Source organism: Rhinatrema bivittatum, chromosome 6 (genome assembly GCF_901001135.1).
Source record: "Rhinatrema bivittatum chromosome 6, aRhiBiv1.1, whole genome shotgun sequence".
Lineage (NCBI taxonomy): Eukaryota > Metazoa > Chordata > Amphibia > Gymnophiona > Rhinatrematidae > Rhinatrema > Rhinatrema bivittatum.
In genome coordinates, this window is record NC_042620.1 from 162,445,329 (window position 1) to 162,470,177 (window position 24,849).

At 43.8% G+C, this 24,849-nt stretch overlaps 1 protein-coding gene across 6 annotated transcripts in view; it reads left to right on the forward strand.

The window, feature by feature from the left end:
* FN1 (fibronectin 1) overlaps positions 1-24,849 on the forward strand; it is a 203,870-nt gene that overhangs the window by 153,240 nt on the left and 25,781 nt on the right. For 5 of the 6 annotated variants that reach the window (XM_029606113.1, XM_029606116.1, XM_029606117.1 and 2 more), the window contains 6 exons: positions 2,783-2,959; positions 9,135-9,224; positions 9,732-9,911; positions 14,162-14,251; positions 15,806-16,311; positions 18,492-18,630. In XM_029606113.1, coding sequence (XP_029461973.1) covers positions 2,783-2,959; positions 9,135-9,224; positions 9,732-9,911; positions 14,162-14,251; positions 15,806-16,311; positions 18,492-18,630 — 1,182 coding nt within the window. The remainder of the gene's footprint in view (positions 1-2,782; positions 2,960-9,134; positions 9,225-9,731; positions 9,912-14,161; positions 14,252-15,805; positions 16,312-18,491; positions 18,631-24,849) is intronic. The other variant, XM_029606114.1, reaches the window with a different exon arrangement.

Consider the following 24,849-nt stretch of genomic DNA (forward strand, 5'->3'; position numbering starts at 1 on the left):
TTGAGATTTATTGCTCACTATGCTGTGAGCAAATTAATCCGTATGACCATATCCTACTGATTAAATCTTCATTGCTTTCTTTTGTGGGGGAGCTGGCTTCTTGTCCATCCAGTTGAAACCATTATCTGCTAGGAACTATGGAGTAATGAACCTTCATTTACCATGACTTAGAGTTTTCTGCTGTTTTTTTCCCAACGAGCATGACAGTGACAGCCCATAGTTAAAGTCTACACACCCTGGCTTCTTCTGAAGCCAAGTACATATGGCCTAGATTCTGGCCTCTAAGAGCTGTCATTGCTTGATGGCTATATATAGATTTTCACTACAATTAACATTTTGTATTTGGAAGTTAAGTTAAAAAAATATTGAAATAATAAAATGTTAGCACTCTAAATACCCAAATTAAATAAGGTCAGTGACTCAGGGGATCTGTTGCTGCCACTGGAAAATGTCTGCTGGACACTTCTGTTAGAGATCGCATCCATCCCCAGTTAATGCTACAACTTTTCCTCTAATCAATGTGCTAACAGATTTTCTTACTTATACATTCCCTATCAGATGCTATCCTTATGGATGATCAGTCTGTCAGCTGACCTCCCAGATGACACATGATTGTCTGATACCGTATTGCTTCTTTGACTGGTTTGCCCAGAGATTTCACAGTCTATTCTGATGGCCCCACAGCCAATTGGGTTGTCAGGATAGCCACAATAAATATACATGAGATCAATTTGTAGATATGGGGTCTTCAGTGTATGTACATTTTCCTCATACAAAATAATTGTGGATATCCTGAAAACCTGATTATCTCTGAGATCACCAGAGCAGGTTCATAAATGACTTGGTAACCTACCTATTCAGCCTAGGATAAATACAGGCTCCACTACCACAAGACTGAAAACATTGATCAGTTTAAGACCTAGGAGAAACCTGTATAGGTTGGTAGTAACAGCACTATGAGTCTTTTGACCAAGGGGTGTCTTCCCTTCCATCTTGTGAATGGGAGATGTCTCCTCTCTCTAGCTGTAGCTCTATTTCTAAATTATTTGGGATTCCCCTCTTTGCAACCACTCTATGCTGCTGCTTCTACTTTAGCTCCACAGGAGTCAGCATTCAGCAGTGATGATTTTATGCCAGGTCACCAACCTGGATCTTTTTTGAACTTGTTTTATTTTCCCCATTGGGAAAAAGTGAAACGTAGAGGCCACCATACCTTTTAATTTTTAGGAAATTACCAATGGTGTTCACTGTGACATCAGCTCATAGCTGCCACTGAGTCTGATGCTTCTACTTCATGACTTCATCTCCCCACCCCTACACAACAGACAACTGATATTCAAGGAAAGGGTAATATAATTAAGGAAGTATGTGTACTGTACATCCATAAGCCTTCAACTGTATATAAAATGAATACTAGTTGTAAGTGGCCGATAATCAAGTAATGTCCAACACTGTAGAATTTTTCTAGTTCAGTCTCTTCCAAGGATGCATTATGGGACAGTTGCTGCAGTGCAAAAAACTTTTCAGATTGATTATTGATTATTCAAAATATTATTCAAAATGCTAGGGCAAAAAGTGATCAGATTTGACACTGTGCACCTTATTGGAGTAAAGGGATCATGGTGGAGGGCCTTATAAATAGAAGTTCAGTTATAAATAGAAGTTCAGTTGACAAAGGGGAAAAGAAAACCAGCTTAAACTTTAAGAGGGTAATTTTGTAAGAGCCAGCATAAGAAAGTCGGCAAGACTGCACCAAAACTAACTACACACCTGTTAAAATGTGCACAGAACATTTTAGGGAAATTTTATGCTCATACTTTTTGAAAAGTATCAGCCATTGTTTTACCGCAGAAATGCTTTTGAAAATTATCCTCTTAAAGATTTATCTTGTGTTTAGTTCTTCTAATGTAGAAGAGCAAAAGTTTTTCCATAGCTGCTTTAACTGAAAATACATTACCATAAGGCCTACAGCACGGGCAGGCAACCCCGGGCCTAGAGTGTTACAAACAGCTCTGGTTTTCAGGATATCCAAAAAGAATATTTATGAGGTATATTTGCAGTCACTGCTTCTATTATATGCAAATATATTTCATGTGTATTCAATATGGATATCCTGAAAACCAGACATGTTTTGTGGCACACACTCCAAAATTTGCCTACCCTGTAGCATGTGAGTGTCTTAGCTAAATAATGATACTTTCATTCATCAGTGGTAGTCTGAATATCAGCTAGTTGAGTTAAATTACAGACCTCTTGGCCTATAACAGTTTCTCTGAGCCTTTCAGTGAATAATAAATAGTGTGGTTTTGCTCATTGAACAACTGACTAAAGCATCTGACAATGAAATCTTCAGGTTTTTGAGGAATAACTAATGTGATATCAGATAAACTCTTCTATATCTTCATTTTTACTGCAGCCTTTGGAATTTTTTTTCAAATTTTGGGGAATTTGATGCCATCTGACATCAAAACCATTAAAATGAGGAAAAGTCATCCATTTTCATCATATTTAGGAGATTGATGGATACCTAAAAACTGTGATTAGCCTTTTCAGGCCTCTTAGTAATATAATAAACTGATTTCTTAACTTAGGTGGATAGACAGAATTGGTCAATTGGAATGTGAGCTTCTCATTCCAGAATTAATGTATTTGGATTTAAGTGTTTCAAAGCTGATCATTATGCAATATAAAGATTAGTGTCCTTTTCTGATTACCTTAGTAGTTTTTCTCTGTCTGTACCTTTTGGCATTTACTAATAGCAGATGTCCATGTTTCCTTATAGACGTCAGTCCTCCTCGTAGACCTCGAGTTACAGATACCACTGAGACAACAATCACCATCATATGGCGTACCAAAACTGAGACTATCACTGGGTTCCATATTGATGCTATACCCTCAAATGGTCAGAGTCCAATCCAGAGAACCATTAGCCCTGATGTTCGATCCTATACAATCACTGGTGAGCTGCTTTATCAGACAATAGCATTGGCTGTCTCCATGCCAAAGAGATGTCTTTCTCCTTCCCATCACAGCTAGGGACCTAGTGCAATGTATGTGCATGGTGATGAACAAACAAAATCTAAGATGGTAACTTTTAACTGGCATGTGGGCACACGTCTGCGAGCATTCATTGACCCGCACATATTTGCATGCATGAAATTATAAATGGACACGTGCCTTTGCATGCAAATGCCGATTCTATCGGGTAAGTGGAGGAATTTTAAAAACCACACTCATTGATGCCATTGCCAGTTTTACTAAAAGCGCCGAGACCAGTTAAGGTAGAAACCTTTACATTTAAGCCTCCGGTCTCCAAGACTCGAATAGACGTACCGATCATCCTCCCGGCGAGGTTTAAAGGGCATTGATCGGGTTGAGCAGCCTGGCTTGGGCTAGGCCCCGATTCAGTGCAAGGGTCCATACACGTGGAGACCCTCTGGGGGGGGGGGCACCATCTTGCCAGCAGGGTCATCAACGCCATTTTCCCCTCCCTCGACCGGCAGTACGTGTGAGGCAGGACTAACTTGAGTACGTCCATAGAGGCACACGCAGAGCTGTGCGCACAAATGAGCCGTGCACACAACTGTGCCGTGTGCATAGCAGCGCGCACATCGGAGTCGGGTGCACAAACTCCGCAGCCCGTGCACACAACAGTGCACACTCCATACACATAACCTCTGCGCACCCAACGCGCACAACTAAGCTCATCCGCGAGCATACCCACACAGCCAAGTTTGAAACTCCCCATATTTATATTATATAAATATAACTTTTATATTTTTCTGTAATTTAACCTTTATTCCAATTCTTTACCTTTTCTTTTCGCTTGTTAATAATTTTAATTAGAAATGTTCATTGTATTAGACTATGGAAATTTATTTCCTGCTATTCTGTTTAATGTAAACCGGTATGATTTACATCGGATGTAAGAATGTCGGTATATAAAAATTAAAAATAAATAAATAAATAAATGTTCAAACAATGGCACCGCCATCCAAGAAGGCCAAGGGACATTCCCTTTGCTCAGCCTGTCACTTAAGAGCTGCGCAACCTGGCTTGGAATCCTTCTTATGCCAGCAGTGTGAAGAGGCCCAGGGGAAACCAAAGCAAGACCCCCTTCAGCCAGGAGAGGGATCCGGAACCTCTGATGATTGTACCCTGCACCTATATATCTCCAACTCGGTGCCCCCACAGGAAGGCACCTTTGGGGCTTCTACTACAACCCATCCTGGGTTCAACATGGACCCAGGGACCTTCTCCTGGGTGGAATTTTTTAAAGGGCTGCAAACCTTTGTCCAGGCACAACCAGTCCTGGCTGCGCACCAGACTCAACCCCTGCCAGAAGTGCAAGACCTTCCTGGCACCTCCCGGGTTCCTCGAGACATGCCTCTCCTAATCAAGAGCCTCCCTGATAAGGATCCAGACACCTCAGATGACTGACTCCTTGGAAGAAGGAGAAATCCCCCCAGGGATGGAGCCATACCGAACCATGCTTCGATTCTTCCACAAGGACGAATTATCAGCCCTCGTGTCCTAGACTCTTAAGACGCTGGGCATTCCAGGCATGGATACTATAGCGGAACCAAAGAAGAACCCCATCTTGGTGTCTCTCCGTAATGCCTCATGCTATTTTCCTATGTTGGAGGCCATCCAGAAACTGATTGACCTGGAATGGAGTGCCCCAGAGACCAGCTTCAAAGGGGGGTGGACCCTAGAAGCCCTATATCCTCTGGAACCCACGGCCAAGGAATGCCTATGTTTCCCAAAAGTGGACGCTATGGTCTGTGCAGTCTCAAAGCGCACAACAATCCCCATTGAGGGAGGAGTGGCACTGAAGGATACCCAGGACAGATGACTGGAATCCATCCTTAAGCAGGCCTATGACGCATCAGCAATGACACTGCAAATTGTTTCCTGCTGCACATTGGTGGCACGTTCCTGCTTGCTCCTCTCCAGAGACCAACTACGTCCGGAGAAATGATGGAGCCTGTGGTCTCTTTCCTCACCAATGCTACCTCAGATCTAGTGTGCACCTCAACTAGGGGTGTCGCCTCAGCAGTGGCAGCCAGAAGACAACTATGGCTCCAGAATTGGTCAGCTGACGCAACATCCAAAGCAAACCTCACGAGAATGCCTTTTAAAGGATTTCTCTTATTCGGAAGGGAATCGGAGAAGTTAGCCAACAAATGGGGTGAATCTCCAATACCCCAGTACCAGAAGATAGGAACAAAAGACTTCAGCGCTCCTCCCCCAGAAGAACCAACGGCAGAGGATTGCAGTGTTTTAGACCTTACAAAAACACACAGTCCCCCAAGCACGTCGCCCCTCAGGAAGGTCTCAGTCCTTTCGGAACAGACATACCAAGAGGGGAGCAAGTTCAGGGGCAAGCTCCGGCCGTACCCCACAATGAGAAGAAGCAGACCCATCCAAAGGAAGAAGACATAGGGGGAGACTTGCCTTCTTCTACAAAAGATGGGTCAACATAACATTGGACAAGTGGGTCCTAACCATCATTCGAGAAGGGTACTCTCTGGAATTCCGCAGCATCCCTCGAGACAAATTTATGAGGTCACCCTGACACTCCCAGTCCAACAGGTTGGCAGTGGAAACCAGACTAGCAAGACTACTCAGCCTAAAGGCAATAACCCCGGTGCCCATATCCCAACAAAATACTGGCCACTATTCCATCTATTTTATAGTTCCAAAGAAGGAAGGAGCATTCCGGCGCATCCTGGATCTCAAGGCCGTCAACCATTACCTGAGGATATCACAGTTCTGCATGGAAACCCTATGCTCCGTTATAATGGCAGTACAACTAGGAGAATTCTTAACCTCTCTGGACATATCTGAAGCCTACCTTCACATCCCGGTCCATCGAGACCACCAGTGCTTCCTGCACTTTGCATACTGGGTCGTCATTACCAATTCCGGGCACTACCCTTCGGTCTAGCTACCGCCCCCAGAACCTTCACCAAAATTATGGTGGTAGTGGTGGCAACACTGAGGAAAGAAGGAGTCCTGGTACATACTTACTTGGACGATTGGCTGATCAGAGCAAAGTCTCCGCAGGAGAGTCGACAGGCAACCACCAGAGTCAAGAATCTATTGCAGGAGCTCGGTTGGGTCATGAACACAACCAAGAGCTGCTTACAGCCCTCCCAGTCTCTAGAGTACCTGGGAGTCTGGTTTGACACCAAACAGAACAAGGTCTTCCTCCCCCCTCCAAGGAAAAGGAAACTGATGGGTCAATATGCTCGCCCCAAGGTATGGGACTACCTTCAAGTCCTTGGGCTCATGACTTCAACTCTGGAAGTCGTTCCGTGGGTAAGGTCCCATATGCGATCACTACAGCATTCCCTACTGTCATGAAGGAACCCAACATCCCAGAACTACTCAATTCACCTCCAGCTACCAGCAGAGGTTCGAGACCAGTTCCAATGGTGGCTACAGGAAGACCACCTAAGCAGAGGAGTAAACCTATCCCCACCGAACTGGATCTTGCTCACCACAGATGCGAGCCTGCGAGGGTGGGGAGCCCACTGTCAGGAACTGACAGCCCAGAGACAATGGAATAAGGAAGAGGTGGGATGGAACATAAACTGCCTGGGAGCTTGAGCAGTCAGACTAGCCTGCCTAAGATTCAGCCATAGACTCCAGGGCGAGTTAGTCAGTCATGTCGGACAATGTTACAACTGTTGCCTACATCAACCGCCAGGGAGGAACCAAGAGCCAGCAGGTGTCTCTGGAGATAGACCCCCTCATGGCATAGTCGGAAAATAACCTGCAAAGGATTTCGGCCTTCCACATCGTGGGAAAAGACAATGTCTCCGCAGACTACCTCAGCAGAGAGAGCCTAGACCCGGGGGAATGGTCGCTGGCAAACACGGCCTTCCAGCTGATAGTAAATCGCTGGGGTCTCCCAGTCATGGATCTACTGGCAACCCATCTCAATACCCAAGTTCCCAGGTTCTTCAGCCGCAGACGAGAACCACAATCCCAGTTAATCAATGCTGTCATCCGGAACTGGCCAGAGGAAGACCTCCTGTACACCTTCCCACCCTGGCCACTACTGGGCAGGATCATCCACAAGATAGAGCACCACAGGAGACTAGTTCTACTAGTCGCCCCAGACTGGCCAAGATGACCATGGTACATGGACATGTGAAGACTACTTGCGGGGAACCCTCTGCGTCTACCCCCACACAGGGACCTTCTTCAGCAGGGACTGATCTTCCATGAAGATCCATGTTGATTCTCTCTTACGGTATGGCCCTTGAGAGGACTAGCCTGAAGAAGCATGACTACTCAAAGGCCGTGATTGACATCCTGCTCCAGGCACGCAATTTCTCCACATCTCTGTCTTACATATGGATCTGGAGAGTATTTGAAGCCTGGTGTGAAGACCACAGTCTCCTCCCGTGGACAGCCAAGATTTCCATGATCCTGGAATTCCTGCAGGACGGCATGAAGAAGGGGTTGTCTCTCAACTCCCTCAAGGTCCAAGTTGCAGCACTGGCCTGCTTCAGATCCAAAGTGGATGGTACCAGACCATCAACTCATCCAGATGTTTTTCGCTTCCTGAAAGGAGTTAAACAACTTTGACCACCCCTAAAGTGGCCAGTGCCTCTATGAAACCTCAACCTAGTACTATACTTTCTAGCAGGGGATTCCTTCAGACCAACACGTGGTCTGTCACTACATCTCCTGACCTTAAAGACGGCATTCTTGGGCGCAATATGTTCAGCTCAGCGCATCTCCGAACTTCAAGCACTATCCTGCCGGGAACCGTTCCTCAAGTTCATCCCGGGCACCATACAGCTGCGTAAGGTACCATCCTTCCTACCAAAAGTTGTTTCTCAGTTCCACATGAACCAAACCATATCATTACCATCTCCAGATGAGCACAAGGACTCAGAACACTCACGCCTCCTTCGCCACTTGAATGTCGTCAGAACCCTGGTCCAATACTTGAAAAGATCGGAACCCTTGTGCAAAACAGATCGCTTGTTCATTCTTCATAGCGGAAAGAAACAAGAGGAAGCAGCATCGCTGGATCAAAGAAGTAATCAAGGCAGCCTACATAGAGGCAGGAAAGCCATTACCTCTACAGGTCAAAGCTCATTCTATAAGGGCCCAGGCAGTCTCCTGGGCTGAAACCAAACTGCTGTCGCCAGCTGAGATCTGTCAGGCGGCAACGTGGTCCTCCCTACACACCTTCTCCAGGTTCTACCACCTGGATGTCCAGGCCAGGGAGGATACAGCCTTTGCAAGGTCAGTACTAAGTGGGCTATGGGCAGCCTCCCACCCTGTGCGGGAGTAGCTTTTGTACATCCCATTGGTCATCTGGCTACATGCTAGGAAATGGAGAAATTACTTACCTGATAATTTTGTTTTCCTTAGTGTAGACAGATGGACTCAGCATCCCGCGCTGCTCCAGGAATCGAGAACCTCGGATAACAAATCTCGAGACTAAGCAAATATGGGTAAGCCACGGCCTACCTTTAGTTCAAGACACCCACAGTTTGTCTGGTGTCGGCATTTATTGTTTGAGTGCACTGGCGGTCTCCAGTTTAAAAAAAAAAAATCAGTTGAACCTGTTCAAGGTTAATCAAGTTTAATCAAGATTAAGCAACATATATCCACACTGGCTTTTCGAAGAGAATACTTAAGAGCTGGGCTTACTGTACGGGTGTGTGTAGGGTGACATCAGCTTTAAAATCTAACTCCGTCTCCCATCTGCTATCAGGAAAGTACAATACCCATTGGTCCTGAGTCCATCTGTCTGCACTAAAGAAAACGAAATTATCAGGTAAGTAATTTCTCCATTGTGAATTATAGAATCTATGTATAGTTTAAGAACTGAGGCTTCTGAGCTTATCTACTGGTTATAAATCCTACCTTGCCTGTGGCTTCTAGAAAATGTTATGACATGACCTTAACTCTCAAAAATGTAAACAATCTTTAGGCTTGCATGTGAAATATATTCTAAATGTCCTTAGCTCACTGTGAACTACTAAAATCTGTTGATTTCACAAACCATTTTTATCTGTTTCTGATGTGCATATCTTTGATTTTTACTGCACCAGAAGGAAAAAGTATTGTGCTCTTAATTTTCCATGTATTTTTAAATGCAGGTTTGCAGCCAGGCACAGATTACAAGATCCATATCTATGCCCTGAATGAGAATGCCCGCAGTTCTCCAGTTATTGTGGAAGGCTCTACAGGTAATTGATTGGGAGAAAAATATTTGCTATACTCATGGGTGATATTGCTATTTATATTTTGTGTTCACAAGGTTTACCACTTTCTTATCTATTTGATTATTACAAATCAAATCTGATCTGTTTTGCAAGTGATTGAATGAGTCACAATGAAGAAAGTTGTGGGGTGTTTTCTCTGTATTGCTGCTGTGTAAAAAGGATTGTCACTGGATTATTGCTCATATATATGATATGAATCAGAATATTTCACATTCCTGCAAAGCTGTTAGGAAATCCAAGTTAGGAATAGCCCAGCTCTTCAGCTGAGCAACTCAAAAGACTCAGGACATTTTTTATAGGATTGACACAGACAGCGATGACCATTTCAGTAACCAATATTTTCCTGATATTTCTTCCTTGATCATTTTTAGAAAAACAAAAATATGGAGGAGAGTGTTAAGAAGTTGAAACAATAGGTGGAGACAAGTTTAACTTTTCTGACCTAATTTTTCCTTTTTTTTTTTCCATTAGGCATAGACTCTCCTTCCAACTTGCGCTTCCTCACGGCTACAAGCAACTCTTTGCTCTTTTCCTGGCTGCCACCCCGTGCTAAACTGACAAGCTATATTATAAGATATGAGAAAGTTGGAGGACCAACCAGGGAGGTGTTCCCTCGCCCTCATCCTGATGCCACGGAAGCCACTCTTACAAGTAAGGGCCACTGTAGCGGTTTCTAAGATTTATCAAGTGATCAGTGCCTCATGTGTGATGATAAACGGTGGGAGAGAATCGTGAAAAGAATAAACATTTTGCAAAGAAAAGATCTTCAGCTCATTTTCCACCATTTCCACTGCCTGAAATGTTAAGCCTGAGTAACTTCAGGGTTGCAAATATGCTGGATTTCCCCCTGAGGAGCCCCAGGCGAAAGATTAAGGGAGTTTCTTTTCTGAAGATGGGGAAGCAGAAGGTCACCCTTTGGAATTGAGATGCAACTGTGATGAAAGATATTCCTACACCCCCTCCCTCCCTCCCAATCCTCTGCCCAGCATCTCTCTTTTTCCCTCCTGCCCTCACCCCTCTGCATGGCAGACCACAGATCCCTTACCCAATTAGTCTTCCTTCTCATCCTACTAGCAGTAGTTCTGGCACAACAACAGCACACTCTTTGGCAGCAGGCAGCTCTGGAAGAAATTGCCTTTTTTTTAGCAACAGGCATGTCTCCACTCCAGCAGCTCTCTTCCTCTGGCACATGGCTCCCATTATTTTTTTGTAAGCAGCAGCTACATACAGCACCTGCACCCATTCTGAGTTAATAGGTTAGGCTGTGCCTGCTGCCCTGCCACTGCTATCTCATTGGCTAGATCTGCTCTGGCTTTGGTAGGGGAAGAGGAGACTAACATCTCGCCCACATTTTGTCATTCCTGGCATCACACTCATGCAGGAAAAGGAGGAGGAAGGATTGAATGCTGGGGCAACATGGCACGCCTTCGAGGCATGGTACTCCTAGGCACACTCCTACCTTGCCTAGTAAAAATTCTGCTCTGGTTAGTGGTTATAGAGATTGTTTAAGACAGGGAAATGCTTTTATGGCAACTGACAGCTTAATTTTGCAGCAGAACTTTGAATCTGTCAAGATGCCAGTACCAACCTGATTCCAACTTATGAATTGCATAATTAATCAGGAGAGGAAAATAAAAAGCTTAAGAGAGAGAATAATTCAATTTATTGAAAGCATATCTGTCAATAGTAAAGGAGTATTATGTAGTTTCAATAATGTATTATTATTTGCTGTGCATGATTATTCACCTGGTTACAATGTCTTTGGCTCAAGGGTCTTCTGATTTATGCTTTAGCACAGTATGTGACTTGCCCCAGATCTCAAATGAATTGGTGGATAATGGGAATATACTGGACCTCTAGGTCTGCAGCTTAGCATGCTATGCTGCCAGTCTATAATGGGAAGGAAGAGTAAACAAAAGATTAAATATATTGTGGATGTGTATACATTTTTGTCAAGATTCAGGGTATGACAATGTAAGATGACTCCACTGTATTTATTGTATGACAAATTTATATACCAGCAGTTTACATTTATCCAAACACCCCTATTATAGAGACACAGCAAGTAACGTATACCTTAAATTCATCCGGGAATCTAACAGGCAAATTGGCTGCAGCTTGAAGTTTACAAATGCATGCATTTCTATGAAAAATGTTTGCATTTAAATCTGATACCAATTTTGCTATAGTGTGAGATTTTCCAGTGGTTTGCAGTGGATTTTTCTGTAAATTGTTGTCTCCTGCTCCTTTAGGGCTTCTAGCTCAACTGTAATCAGCTTCTATTGGACTACAGTGCCATAAGCCTTCATTCACAATTACTTGGAGAGTTTCCCCTCTATTTTTACATCCTTCTTCCAGTTCTGCCACGTCCTCTCAGAGAAGGGCCACAAATCACAGCTCCCTGCTAACATAGGCAAGTGTGGCCACTGGGTACAGCCATTGAGCTATGGCTGAGGCTTTCCCTCCTCTCAGGGGCTGTGAAGGCCATGTCTACAGCAGCTCCAGCCCCAGCCAGTCCAGAGAGGGGGTGTGCAGAAGCCCAACCTGAAAACCAAACCCTAGTCTTCCACATGGCAGTGCACAGCACTTGCCACAGAACAATTGCCATTATTTGTCTTTGCAATTCTGCATTTTAGTGGCATTCTGTAAAATCAACAGACAGATTTGTGAATCAAGGCATGGGAGGTTCATACATCTTAGCTCTGTTTCAATGATTTTCAAATGGCCATGAGCATTAAGTATAATTAGCACAACAAAAGTTGAATTTAGCTGATAGAAGACTATAGGTCCCCTCTTCTGTCTGATTTCATGCACAGTTGTCAATGGTAATCCAGAGGAAGATGAACCTTTTTACCTCTGCTACATATCTGCAATCAGTTCAGTAGCATGGTGGTGAAAATTGTTCCTTCCTTATCTGAATGTGGCAATATAAACACAAATTCCTGGATCAAATGAATTCATGTTGCTGGGTAAAATTGTCATTGATCAGAAATAAGATGTAAACAATCAAGTGTAGTCCACCACAAAATGTAGAAAGCAAGTTAGATGTCTTTGTTTAGGAATAGCTGCAAAATGTCAGCTTAGAAGTACAATTTATGATAGAGTAGGGTTGCCGTAAGATGATACAGGGAAAACCAAGTCTCCGCTGGGAACTGGGATCTGTGGCAAACCTACTCTATCATACATTGTACTTCTAAGCTGAAGTTTTGCAGCCATTCCTAAATAAAGACATTTAACTTGCTTTCTACATTTTGTGGTGGACTATACTTGATTGTTTACACCTTATTTATTTATCTGGATTCTAGACTTTGGTGTATTATTGTGCTGCTATCAATGTTGCTGCATTGATCAGAAATAAGACTCACTGGTTTGGCAAAACCTTTCATGTTCATATTGAGAGAGTAGCTACAATGAGGTGCTGCATATACCAGGCACTAGCTAGATTTATAATAACATGGATTAACTAAGACAGACTGCCCATGATCGCAAATTGAATTGATCATTCAGGGCGGGGAGGGGGGGGGAGCATGATTGTAACTTTCTGCATGTAAGTCTATGTGCGTACTGGCCAAACCTGCAAACTTTCAACAGAGACTTATGTGCTTAAGTCTGCTTTGAAAATTCAGCCTAAGTCCGCAGATAAAAATTACTCGCAAGTTTTAGCCTTATGTATGATATTATAAAATTGCCCTCCCTCAGTCGGGAAATTCCAAACTTGAAGAAAAATGGGACATGAACATCTGTGCAAAGAGCAGTTTGCTTTGTCAGTCCTGTTCTATATTCCACTCTTTTTCTAAGAGACTGAAGCGTGAAAGAGACATTTACATGGTCATTTTATTGCCAGCGAGCTTTAAAAGAGGAAAAGGGAACCATCATGCAGCCTTTGCACCAAAATCTGATCGCATGCATTTCTCTGAAATACCATCATTTGGTTGTAAAACACTTTGAAGTCAAAGTAACTTTTCATTTTTCATCCATGGAGAATCCACAGGCTCTTTTAATATAGATTTTATAGATCTTCTAGTTGTGATTATTGAACTCCCCAATGAAAATATAGGAGCCATTTGAAATGTTTTCAGTTGGCCCATGCCTCTACCTACTTGAAAAGTTAATGCCAGTCAGATTGACTATTTTGATCTTTTCCAGCACATTTCCATGATGTATAAGTCCAGTAAGAGCTATCTGTGTGAGAGAAGGACTTGAAATCTATCCCATAAGCATTTTATATCAGGATTCCATCTAACATCATAAGGTCATGCCAAATTGTCCAAAATGCATTGGTGCATATCTTGAGTGGTATTGGCCTTCACAAGCACATCATTTTATGTAACCTTACTTGTCTTCAGTATGGGGAATAAAATATAAAATTGCCATGTCCATGCATAAGTTACTTAATTGTGGCATATCTCCTTAGATAAACTCAGCCTTTACAATCCCCTGCGTGCTTTGAGATCTTCAAAATCCAGTCTCCTTGACATCCCCTCCATCCACTCGATCCACTTAGTTGAGATCCAGGAAAGAGTGTTTTCTATTGTAGGGCCAATTTTCTGACATGCTCATCAACAGTCACTTAGACTTTTATGAAGAGGCTAAAAACATAGCTGTTCAAGGAGGCTTTTCTATCTATTTGATTCTTACTGTAAAAGGGTTAGCACTTCTGTGCCTTCAGTTCTTTTATTAACTAAAATCTGTGTAGAAAGAGTAGTTTGTGTTATATACACGTATTGTTTTTATGCTTCAGTTTTTTATGGTTTTTTTTTTATTGTACCCTGCCTTGACCTTTGCATTTAGTGCAGGTTAGAAATATTTTTAAATAAATAAATAAAAAAGCATAAAAGGAATTGTAAGTGCAGGAGAGATATGTTGCAGGATTTTAATATTGCTTGCTTGTGTTTTGTTAGACCTGGAGCCAGGAACAGAGTACACCATCCAGATCATTGCTGTTAGAAACAGCCAAAGGAGTGAGCCATTGACTGGACGGAAAAAGACAGGTAAAATTTTGGTATCGGGATGTGTGTGAGTATTGGGTCTGGTCCAATCTAAAGAACAAAAAGTAGATTAAATCATGTAACACTATGAAAGTTTATATGCATTCAAGTCTGTCAGATGAACTGTGTTTAAAAAAAATTTGGAATACAGAAACATGGCAAGGTCCAGTTCTGTCTTCAGATGCTGGAATTAGCCACTGAAAACCTCAACCTGGTATTTGCAGAGTGCCCAGATTCAGTGATACTGAGTAGGGCTACTGACCTGCCCCATACTTTCAGGACAGGTTGATTCAGTTTTGAATTTACCTCATTGCATGTAGAGACATTGTAGTTCTGCTTTCTCTGGGCATGCAAGCAGTACCAGGACCAGATCAGCCAGTCCTAAAAATGTAGAGCCAGTTGGTAATCCCCATGCCTGAGTAAGGGATTCAGGTTGGGTGTTGATGCTGTCTACATGCAAAATATGATGGATTTGGTGTAGTTTGATTCCCCCCATCCCCATTCTAAAACCTAAAGGTTGCCAACCATTGCAATGCCAATTATATTTGTAGAAATTTACTGTTCTGAAAGAAGTAAATTGCCAAAATTAATTTGTTGGATTACTCCATTTTATTCTGATTGATAAATATTCATACGTCCATATACTTATGTTTTCTTTTAACATGAATCTTAGTAAAAACTGAAAGAGACATCCTCTGTATTCTTCTAAGGTCTGAGCAGAAGCAGTGCTTTTAGTTTGGAATACTGATTCCTTTTCTCTTCTTGCATTTAACTATACCGCCGCAAGACAGGATGACGTCCTTCATCAACTAGAAAGCATTATTTTTTTTTTTTGTTCTGTTGAATGGGAATTTAAAACACAAGTATGTTTTTATATAGAATATATGATTTTATACAGGAAATGTTTGGTATGGGTAGAAAAATGTATGTGGATGGTGCTACTGAAATTGCATTGAAATATGTAATAATTTGGAAGCTGGGTAGCTTTCTGTGCATGCACTGATTATATGCTTTTGCTGAATCATGAAATGAAATTGTAAATACATCTTTAAACAAAACAAAAAAATTAGTTTTAATATATCCATAATGTGTTTTTTTTTTTTAATTTAAAATAAAGTGGTTTGCAATTTTTGAGCAGAAAGAGGTAGGGAAGCTGGCAGTTTGTGGCTTGGAGCAGTTTAAAAACATGGTTCCCAAACTGGGAGTTGGGAGACACTAGTGGGTTGTTGAAAACTTGCAATAAGGTAATGAAAAGGAGCATTTAGCCAAATCGAGAATTTAAAAAATCAGAAAAACCAGATATGTTTTGTTATATAAATTAAATTGCCCGATGTTTAAACTAAATAATATAGCAGAAATAATGTTAAATATATATACTACATCAAAACCTGTACTAATCTGATGAATCCTTTTAGTGCTCTCACTTCCCAAATAAAATGGTTTGGAAACCAGTGGTTTACAAATTTGGCTATAGCTACTGACTCTGTAATGACTAATGCGGCTACTTGCTGGAGCTAATGAGCTTTGCTTTATTGCTTCTAACATTTTTTTGGCTAGATGAGCTTCCTAAGCTGGTAACCCTTCCACACATTAATCACCATGGCCCCGAGATCCTAGATGTTCCCTCCGGTGTGGACAGTACGTCTTTCGTCTCACAGACCAGGTTTGACAATGGAAATGGTATCCAACTTCCAGGCACTAGCGGTCAGCAGACAATCGGACACCAGGGACAGCAGGTATTCTTTGAGGAGCATGGATTTAGGAGGACTGATGCACCTACAACAGCCATCCCAGTGAGGCGACCACCTGGGAAAAATCCACTGGAGAAATACACACCAGTGGGACAGATCCCAATTGTGGAAGAAGCTATTGGTAGCCCATTTCCAGGAGATAGAGTAGATGTTGAAAGGCCTTCTTACCCTCATGACTTTGGTCCTCGGCGCAATGACAGCAGAGGTCAAGAAGCCTTGTCTCACACCACCATCTCTTGGAGGCCCTTGCTGGAAACCACAGAGTACCTCATTTCTTGCAATCCAGTTGGCCATGATGAAGTGCCTGTTCAGGTAACTTTTTTCTCTCTTTATTTTTTTTTCTTTTAATGGCAAGTAATGTGCTTTATGATTTGGCCATGCCAGCACCATATTGTCATGCATGATAGACAAAGCTTGGATATGAGTAGCATTGGGGATGGATGCCTAGGTTCGTGGAATTTGGGGGTGTCAAACACTTGTCTTTCTGAGACTGCAAATGAGAATGGCAGCTTCCCCAGCACGGGCTGGCCCAAACAGCAGAAGTCATGCTCAGGAAATCTCATCAATATTCCTATAGAGTTCACAACTAGTAGAAATACTCAAAAATAGATCACATAAACAGGACTTAAAAACTTGACCTTTGGACAGTCTGTTTATTTGTAGTGTGATTATTTCCAACCAACTTGTTTGGGGTATCCACCCTCTTCTCCCCCCATCCAATTTCTTGTAAGATGCCTTAAAGTAACACAAACAAAAGAATAAATCATTATAGATGTAATGCTCAGTGCAATGTAGAGTATTCCATTTACAAAACCTCCTGCTGTATGAATATTAAATCTCAGCAGAAGCAGAATGAACTTAGTTGTCAAATAATCTTATAGCTTATTTTGTTTGTTTAAATCTGTTTAAAAAACTATCAAGTAGATTTGAAAAGGCCTGTGCACGTAAAATCAGGGAAATATGTGTGTGGCCAAGCCTTGCACGCGCCAATCACATTTTTTAAAAATTCCAGCCACGCGCGTATCTCCCGATACATGCAGAAATCCAAGCCTGAAGAAAGGGGAGGGCTGGGGGGCGGGGTCTGGGTGGGAAGCGGTGGGGGTGGAGGCTGGCTGGGACAGCGGCCATTAGGCCCTGTCCCAGGGAAGCACGAGCCAGCAATCACTATGAAGCGGGTAAATTCTTCAACCAAAAAAAAATGCTAGTTAGGGTAGGTTTAGGGTCGGGGAGGAGAGGGGAAGAGGGAGGAAGGATAGGGTTAGGATTAGGGAACTGGGCAAAGGCCCAATCGTATCGCCACATGATTCTTTTAAAATCTCCCCCTCATGAGCGCAGAGGAGGCCACCTGCCCACACATGCGTGCGCAGACATTAAAATACGGTGTGCATGTGCGCACGAGAATCACATTTTATAACATGCGCGCGCCGACGCATACATGTTATAAAATAGCCGCGTCCATACGCATGCTCCGGGAACTGGTCGCACATGGACGCATGCACAGGCCTTTTAAAATCTAGGTTTATTTGTATAAACTTAGAAACAACTGCATTTCATAGTGAGTATAATTTTGAATTTCAATTTTGGTGGCATTTCCAAAATAACATGGAATAACAGATTATTAAAAAAATGTTCTAAAGTATTATTGTGTTTTTTATTTCCCAAACTTTATTTATAGATTTAAAAATAAAGGGGCAGGTTTTAAAAGCCCTACACACATAAATCCAGGAGGATTTACCTACATAGGGGGGTTACGCGTGCCGGGCCTATTTTCAAAAGGCCCAGCGGCGTGCGTAAAGCCCCGGGACGCGTGTAAGTCCCGGGGCTTGAAAAAATGGGCGGACTGGGGGCCTCTGCAAGGCCCTGGGCTGGGGGATCGTGTGCCGGCAGTTGGCCGGTGTGCGCAAGTTACGCCTGGCACTGGCAGGCGTAACTTGTAAAATAAAGGTACGGGGGGGGGGGGGGGGTGTTTTGGGCTGGGGCAGGACAGGTAGGGAAAGGGAGGGGAAGGTGGGGAGGGGGGAAAGGAAAGTTTCCTCCGAGGCCATTCTGATTTCGGAGTGGCCTCGGAGGGAACGTGGAAAGCCAGCTGGTCTCCCCAAGGACTCGGCGCGCGCAAGGTGCACCAGTGTGTAGGACAGATCCCCCAACTCAGTTCAGAATTCCTAGAAAAAAGATCTTTCTAAACCTTCAGTGATCATTCCTCCTAGATAAATTGTCCCAGTTCTTAACTACCCTTAAAATTCGTCTTCATGGCAAACTTAAATCCCCATGCTTCAGCTTAAGCCCATTCCTGATTTAAGCATTTTTAACATTCTCATCCTGGCTTATGACCTGAAAACAGTATATTTTGGGCAGGGTTTGCAGTTCTAAACTGTGTATGCAATAGTTTGGTCCATTTCTAGTATGTAGCAGTTTCAAAGTCCATATTTGCAAGAGGTGAAGGCACTTTTGCCCATAGGTCATTTTGTTTATTCTGGCATCTTTCATTGCAGTTCAGGGTTCCTGGAACTTCTAATAGTGCCACATTGAATGGTCTTATCAGGGGAACAACATATAATATTATAGTGGAAGCACTGAAAGGACAAAACAGACACAAAGTTCTGGAGGAGATCGTTACTATTGGCAATACTGGTAAGTTTAAGGAAAAAACACAAGTTTTAAATGAATATAATTTGCCTTGCAAGATGTGCTGTTGGTTGGTGGCATATTTTTACTTAAAAAAGAAAAACTGATGTCTCTGAGAGGTTCATGATCAGCCACTATGCGTCTGAACAAGTTAGCTGGGTAAACATATACAGCCAAGTCATCTGGAATATTCAGTGGTGTGAACGCACCGCTGAATACACCCTGATAACTAATAGCCGGATAAGTTTATCCATCTAACTTCAGACCTGCTCAATAGTAGGTCTCACTTATCCAGCTAACTTAGCCAGATAAGTCTGAATATTGCCAGTAAGTTACCGGATAAGTAGCCACACTCTGAATTGTCCTGCCCACCACTTAGCCCAATAACTATTTAGCCAGATAAATAGTTATCCAGCTAAGTGGCGGCTGCTAAATGCAGCCAAACATTCAAACAGAACCATTTAGCTAGACTCATCCCACTAAGTAGTGCTGAATATCGGGCCCTAAGTTTACATAGGATATAGATGATCATGGTTTCTGAATTTAAAAAATATTCCCAATTTTTAAACAGCTGATATATTTCAAAATGCCCTTTATCCTGGGCTACATTTCTGGGTATTTTGTGCCCTGATGCATGTTCTTCCTGTTTTCTCCATTGCTTGGCCTCTCTACCAGAGCAGAAAGGAAAAAAAATGTATGGCAGTAGTGGCTAACTCCGGTCCTCAAGAGCCACAAACAGGTCTGGTTTTCAGGATATCCACAATGAATATGCATGAGATGGATTTGTATGCACTGCCTTCACTGTAATGCTTATAATAGTATAAGTAGCCCATACACAATTAATGGAGAAATTACTTACCTGATAATTTCATTTTCCTTAGTGTAGACAGATGGACTCAGGATCAATGGGTTATGCTCCCTTGCCAACAGATGAAGACGAAGTAAGGTTGTAAAGCTGACGTCACAGTACATATACGCCTGCCGTGACCTCAGCCCTTCAGTATTCTCTTCAAAAGCCACTGTGGACATACTTATGAAAGGACTTGATTAAAAATAATGGATAATTGTAACTGTTCTCAACCAACCTTAAACACTGAACTCCAGTAAGAATATAGGTACCCTAATCTAGGAACTGGATGAACACTTACTGTAATCCCTTGGATTAGAGCCCATTCTATGGAAGAACCCGTAGCACAGTCCATGGGCAATTGAGGGCGGGATGCTGAGTCCATCTGTCTACACTAAGGAAAATGAAATTATCAGGTAAGTAATTTCTCCATTTCCTAGTGTGTAACCAAATGGACTCAGGACCAATGGGATGTACAAAAGCTCATGCGGGAGGCTGCCCACGGGCTGGTCAGCATCGCCCATGCAAAGGCTGTGTCCTCTTGGGCATGTATGTCCAGGCGATAAAACCTGAAGAAGGTGTGTAAGGAGGACCACATAAGAACATAAGAAATTGCCATGCTGGGTCAGACCAAGGATCCATCAAACCCAGCATCCTGTTTTCAACAGAGGCCAAAACCAGGCCACAAGAACCTGACAACCACCCAAACACCAAGAAGATCCCATGCCACTGATGCAATTCATAGCAGTGGCTATTCCCTAAGTAAACTTGATTAATAGCCATTAATGGACTTCTCCTCCAAGAACTTATCCAAACCACATCGTCACTCGGCAGATATCGACAGGCGACAGTAGTCTAACTTCCTCCCATGAGACCGCCTGAACCCTAGTGGAATAAGCTCTAACCTGAGAAGGTAATGGCTTTCCAGTCTCCACATAGGCTCCCGTGACCACTCCCTTAATCCAGCGAGCTATGGTAGCCCGCAAAGCTGGTTCTCCCTGCTTCCTTCTGCCGTGAAGGACAAATAGGTGGTCCATCTTTCAGATCATTTCTAAGACTTCCAGATACCATATTAGCATTCTCTCTGCTTCCAAATGACGGAGGAAACAATATTCCTCTGTATTCTTGAGTTTATCTAGGGATGGCATCGAAATGGACTAATTCAAATGAAACTCTGATACTACCTTGGGCAAGAAGGATGGAACCGTACGTAGCTGTAACGCCCCTGGAGTCATCCAGAGGAACTGCTCCCAGCACAACAATGCCTGCAGTTCAGAGATGTGACATGCTGAGCATATAGCCACCAGGAACACTGTTTTCAAAGTCAATAAATTCAAGGAAAGACTGTGCAGCGGTTGAAAGGAAGGATTTGCCAAAAAATCCAGTACTAAATTAAGATTCCACAATGGAACTGGCATACATAAGGGAGGCCGAAGGTGCATCACTCCCTTCAGAGAACGGTTCATGTCAGGATGAGCTGGCATGGAGACCCCATACACCTCACCCTTGAAACAAGAAAGAGCTGCTACCTGCACCTTCAAGGAGTTAAGGGCCAAACCTTTATTCAAGCCATCCTGCAAAAATTCCAGAATAAGTAAGATTTTGACCATCTGAGGGAAGACATCACGCTCTTCACACCAGGCCTCAATACTCTCCAGATCCGCAGATACACTAGGGATGTGGAGAACTGAGCGCAGAGCAAGGTGACAATTACTACTGCAGAATATCCCTACTTCATCAGGCGAGTGCTCTCAAGGGCCAGACCATAAGACAAAATTGAGTTGGATGCTTCTAAACCCTGTGTGATGGGAAGTGCAGGGGGTTCTCCACCAGGAGTCTCCGTATGTCCACATACCATGGAAGCCTGGGCTAATCTGGAGCTACTAGTAGCATTAGTTCCCTGTGGTGTTCGATTCTGCAAATGACCCCTACCCAGTAGGGGCCACAGAGGGAAAGTATAGCAACTCGTCTTCCAGACAAGAGCATCGATTCCCAGGGACAACAGATCTCCGCTGTGACTTAGGAATTGAGAAACCTTTGCATTGTGAGATGCAGCCAGCAGGTCAATTGATGGGGGGTCCCAGCAATCTACTATCAGTTGAAATGCTTTGGTTGACAACCTCCACTCTCCTGGATCCAGACTCTCCCTGCTTAGAAAGTCTGCTCTGATGTTGTCTTTTCTTGTAATGAGGGAGGCTGAGATCATCTGTAGATGTACTTCTGCCCACTCCATAAGGAGATCTATCTCCTGTGACACCTGCTGGTTCTTGGTTCCTCCCTGGCTATGATGTAGGCTACTGTCGTTGCTTGTCTGACATCTCACGGACTGCTTGACCCTGGAGTCTGTGGCTGAACTGTAAACACGCCAGTCTGACTCCCGAGCTTCCAAGCTATTGATGTTCCAGAGGGCCTCTTCTTTCGTCTAACATCCCTGGGCTGTCAGCTCCTGACAGTGAGCTCCCTAGCCCCGGAAATTCACATCTGTCATGAAAACCAGCCAGTTCAGGGAGGAAAGGGACACACTCCTGCTCAGATGAGCTTCCTGCAACTACTACTGGAGACAAGAACAGATTTCCATTGGTAATTGGAGATGAACCGCATAGTCTTGAGACTGTGGATTCCAAAGTGATAGCAGAGAGTGTTGCAGTGGATTTTTGTGTGCTTTCACCCACAACACTACTTCCAGGATTGCCGCCATCAAACCGAGGACTTGGATATAGCTCAACACTGTTGGGCGTACCATGTTCACCAACTGACGCACCTGGCATATCAACTTCTGTATCCGTGTGGTCGGAAGAATGACCTTGGCCCCCCTCGGTGTCAAACCGGACTTCCAGATACTCTAAGGTCTAGAAAGGCTTGAGGCTCCTTTTGGTCAGGTTTATTACCCAAACGAGTTCCTGTAACAAGATTACCCTATTGGTCACCAGGAGGCTTTCTTCCACAGACTTGGCCTGGATCAGCCAATCATCCAATCATCAAGCATCAGCATCCCAAGTTTCCTCAACGCTGCTTCCACAACCTCCATAATCTTGGAAAATGTTCTGGGGGCGGTGGCTAGGCCAAAGGGCAGCACCCAAAACTGATAATGTCAACCCAGTATCGCAAAATGTAGGAAACGGTGTTCTTGTTGGATTGGAATATATATATATAAAGGCCTCAGATACATCCAGGGAGGTAAGGAATTCTCCCGGTTTTATGGCCATTTTCAGGGAGCATAAGGTCTCCATGCTAAAATGAGTCACTTGCAGATGATGGCTGAAACTCTTGAGGTCCAGGATGGGACAAAAGGAACCTTCCTTCTTGGGTAAGACAAAATAAATTGAATAATGCCCCATATTTTCCAGGGGCATAGGTACTGGGATCACAGTGCTCATCCTGTGAAGCCTTAAAATTGTAATCTCCACTGCCTGCTTCTTGTGCTGGGAGTGGCAAGGAGATGTCATGAATATGTCCCAAGGAGTGCTGTGAAATTCCAGTACAATTCCTTCTCATATGACTTCCAGTACCAATTTGTCTGAAGTGATTTCGATGTACCATTGGTAAAAGAGAGACAGATGACCCCCTATCTCCTTGTCCCGAAGGTGGGTCAGTAAAATTAAATTGAAGGGTTCAGGACAAGCCTGAACCTGAACCTGCTCTTCTCTTGAGCTGCCAGATATGAAAGGACTGAGACCTCCCAAGGGTTCGAGAGCTCTGAAATGTCAAATTTCTATAGGGACAAAAACACTGTGAACCCCTGGAACGACCCTCATAGGCTAGGGGCACTGCAACTGCTTCCTCTTATCTTCCAGTAACCAGGGAACTGGAGATCTGCCCCATTTACTGGCCAACTTTTCCAGCTCGTTCCTGAATAGGAGTGATCCTTTAAAGGGCATCTTTTTAAGATTAGTGTTGGAGGCTGCATCAGCTGACCAATTCCGCAGCCATAACTGTCATCTGGCTGCCACCACTGAAGAAACTTCTCTGGCTGAAGTATGGACTAAATCAGATCCCACGTCTGCTAAGAAAACGGCCACAGGTTCCATAACCGCTCTGGAATTCACCCTCAAGAGAGAAGTAGACACAAGAGACAGAAGTAGACATAAATGAGCCACCAGAGCACAAGAAGAAGAATCTGAAAGGTCATTGCTTCTACGACACAGGCCTGTTTAAGATAGACTTAATCCATCTATCATGTGCATCCTTTAAGGCCGCTTCTCCCTCCACTGGGATAGTTGTTCACTGAGAGATGGCAAAGACCAGTGCATCTACTTTAGGGAAATGCAAACGTCTCTTTCCGCTGAGTCCAGAGGGTATAGAATTTCCAACACTCAGCCCCCTTTAAAACTTGGTTTTGGGGCATTCCATTCCAGATCAATCAACTCCTGGATGGTGTCCATCACTGGAAAGTAGCAAGAAGCTTTCCACAAGAAAATCAGAATGGGATTCTTCTTTGGTTCCATTATAGAATACGCCCCAGGAACTCCCAGTGTCTTCATGGTTGGGGAAACCATGGCCGGCAATTGGTCTCTGTGAAAGAACTGTAACATGGTCCAACCCAGGGAGGATTTCCCCATATTCCAAGGAATCTGGGTCCTCCTCTTTGTCTGTGCCATCCAGGTCCCTACCAGGGATACCCTTGGTAAGGTGAGGCATGCCTCGGGGTCTGCTGGTAGGAATGGGAGAGGGAGGAGTCACCGGCTGAGGTTCCATCCAGACAGGGGCAAGTGAGGCAGCAGACTGCACCTGTACAAAGGCTAGTAGCCCCTGGAAAAACTCCAACCAAGAAAAGGCAGCTGGCTCCATGCCTAGTCAAGGAGGTACTGGGGTGGATCTATCTGAGTTTCCCTCTCCCACAGATGATCCAGTCAAGGGTGTACTCCGATCTGGCATACTGCCCGTTAAGGCTATGACCAGCCCATCATCTGAATGGGAGGAGCCTGACTTAGCAAAGTCCAAAGAGTCCAACTCTCCTTGGGCTTCCTCACAGTGCTGACATAAGTTGGAATCCAGGTCAGGCTGTGAATACCCTAATATGACAAGCAACGCAGAGAGCAAGGTGCTTGGGTTTCTTGGTTGCTGGCGCCATTGGCAGTAGTAGCTGTGCATTCAGTCGGCTCACACTTAAGAATTTATGCGCGCAAATTTCGAGTATCAAGGTGCGGCGAGGCACATGCACACTCCGTGCGCACAGCTCTTCCTATATCGCGCGTTTTCAAAGTTGTGTGCATAGGGATGCACCTGTTATGTGCACAGCGCATGCGCAGAGCCCTCCTGTGGAGGCTAACATGGCATGCACAGAAATACACGCAAGATGGTGCCGCTGTGGCCTACCACTTGGTGTGTCGCCCAAACGTATAGTGGGGCCTACACCACTGGAGAATGCTCAACCTGCC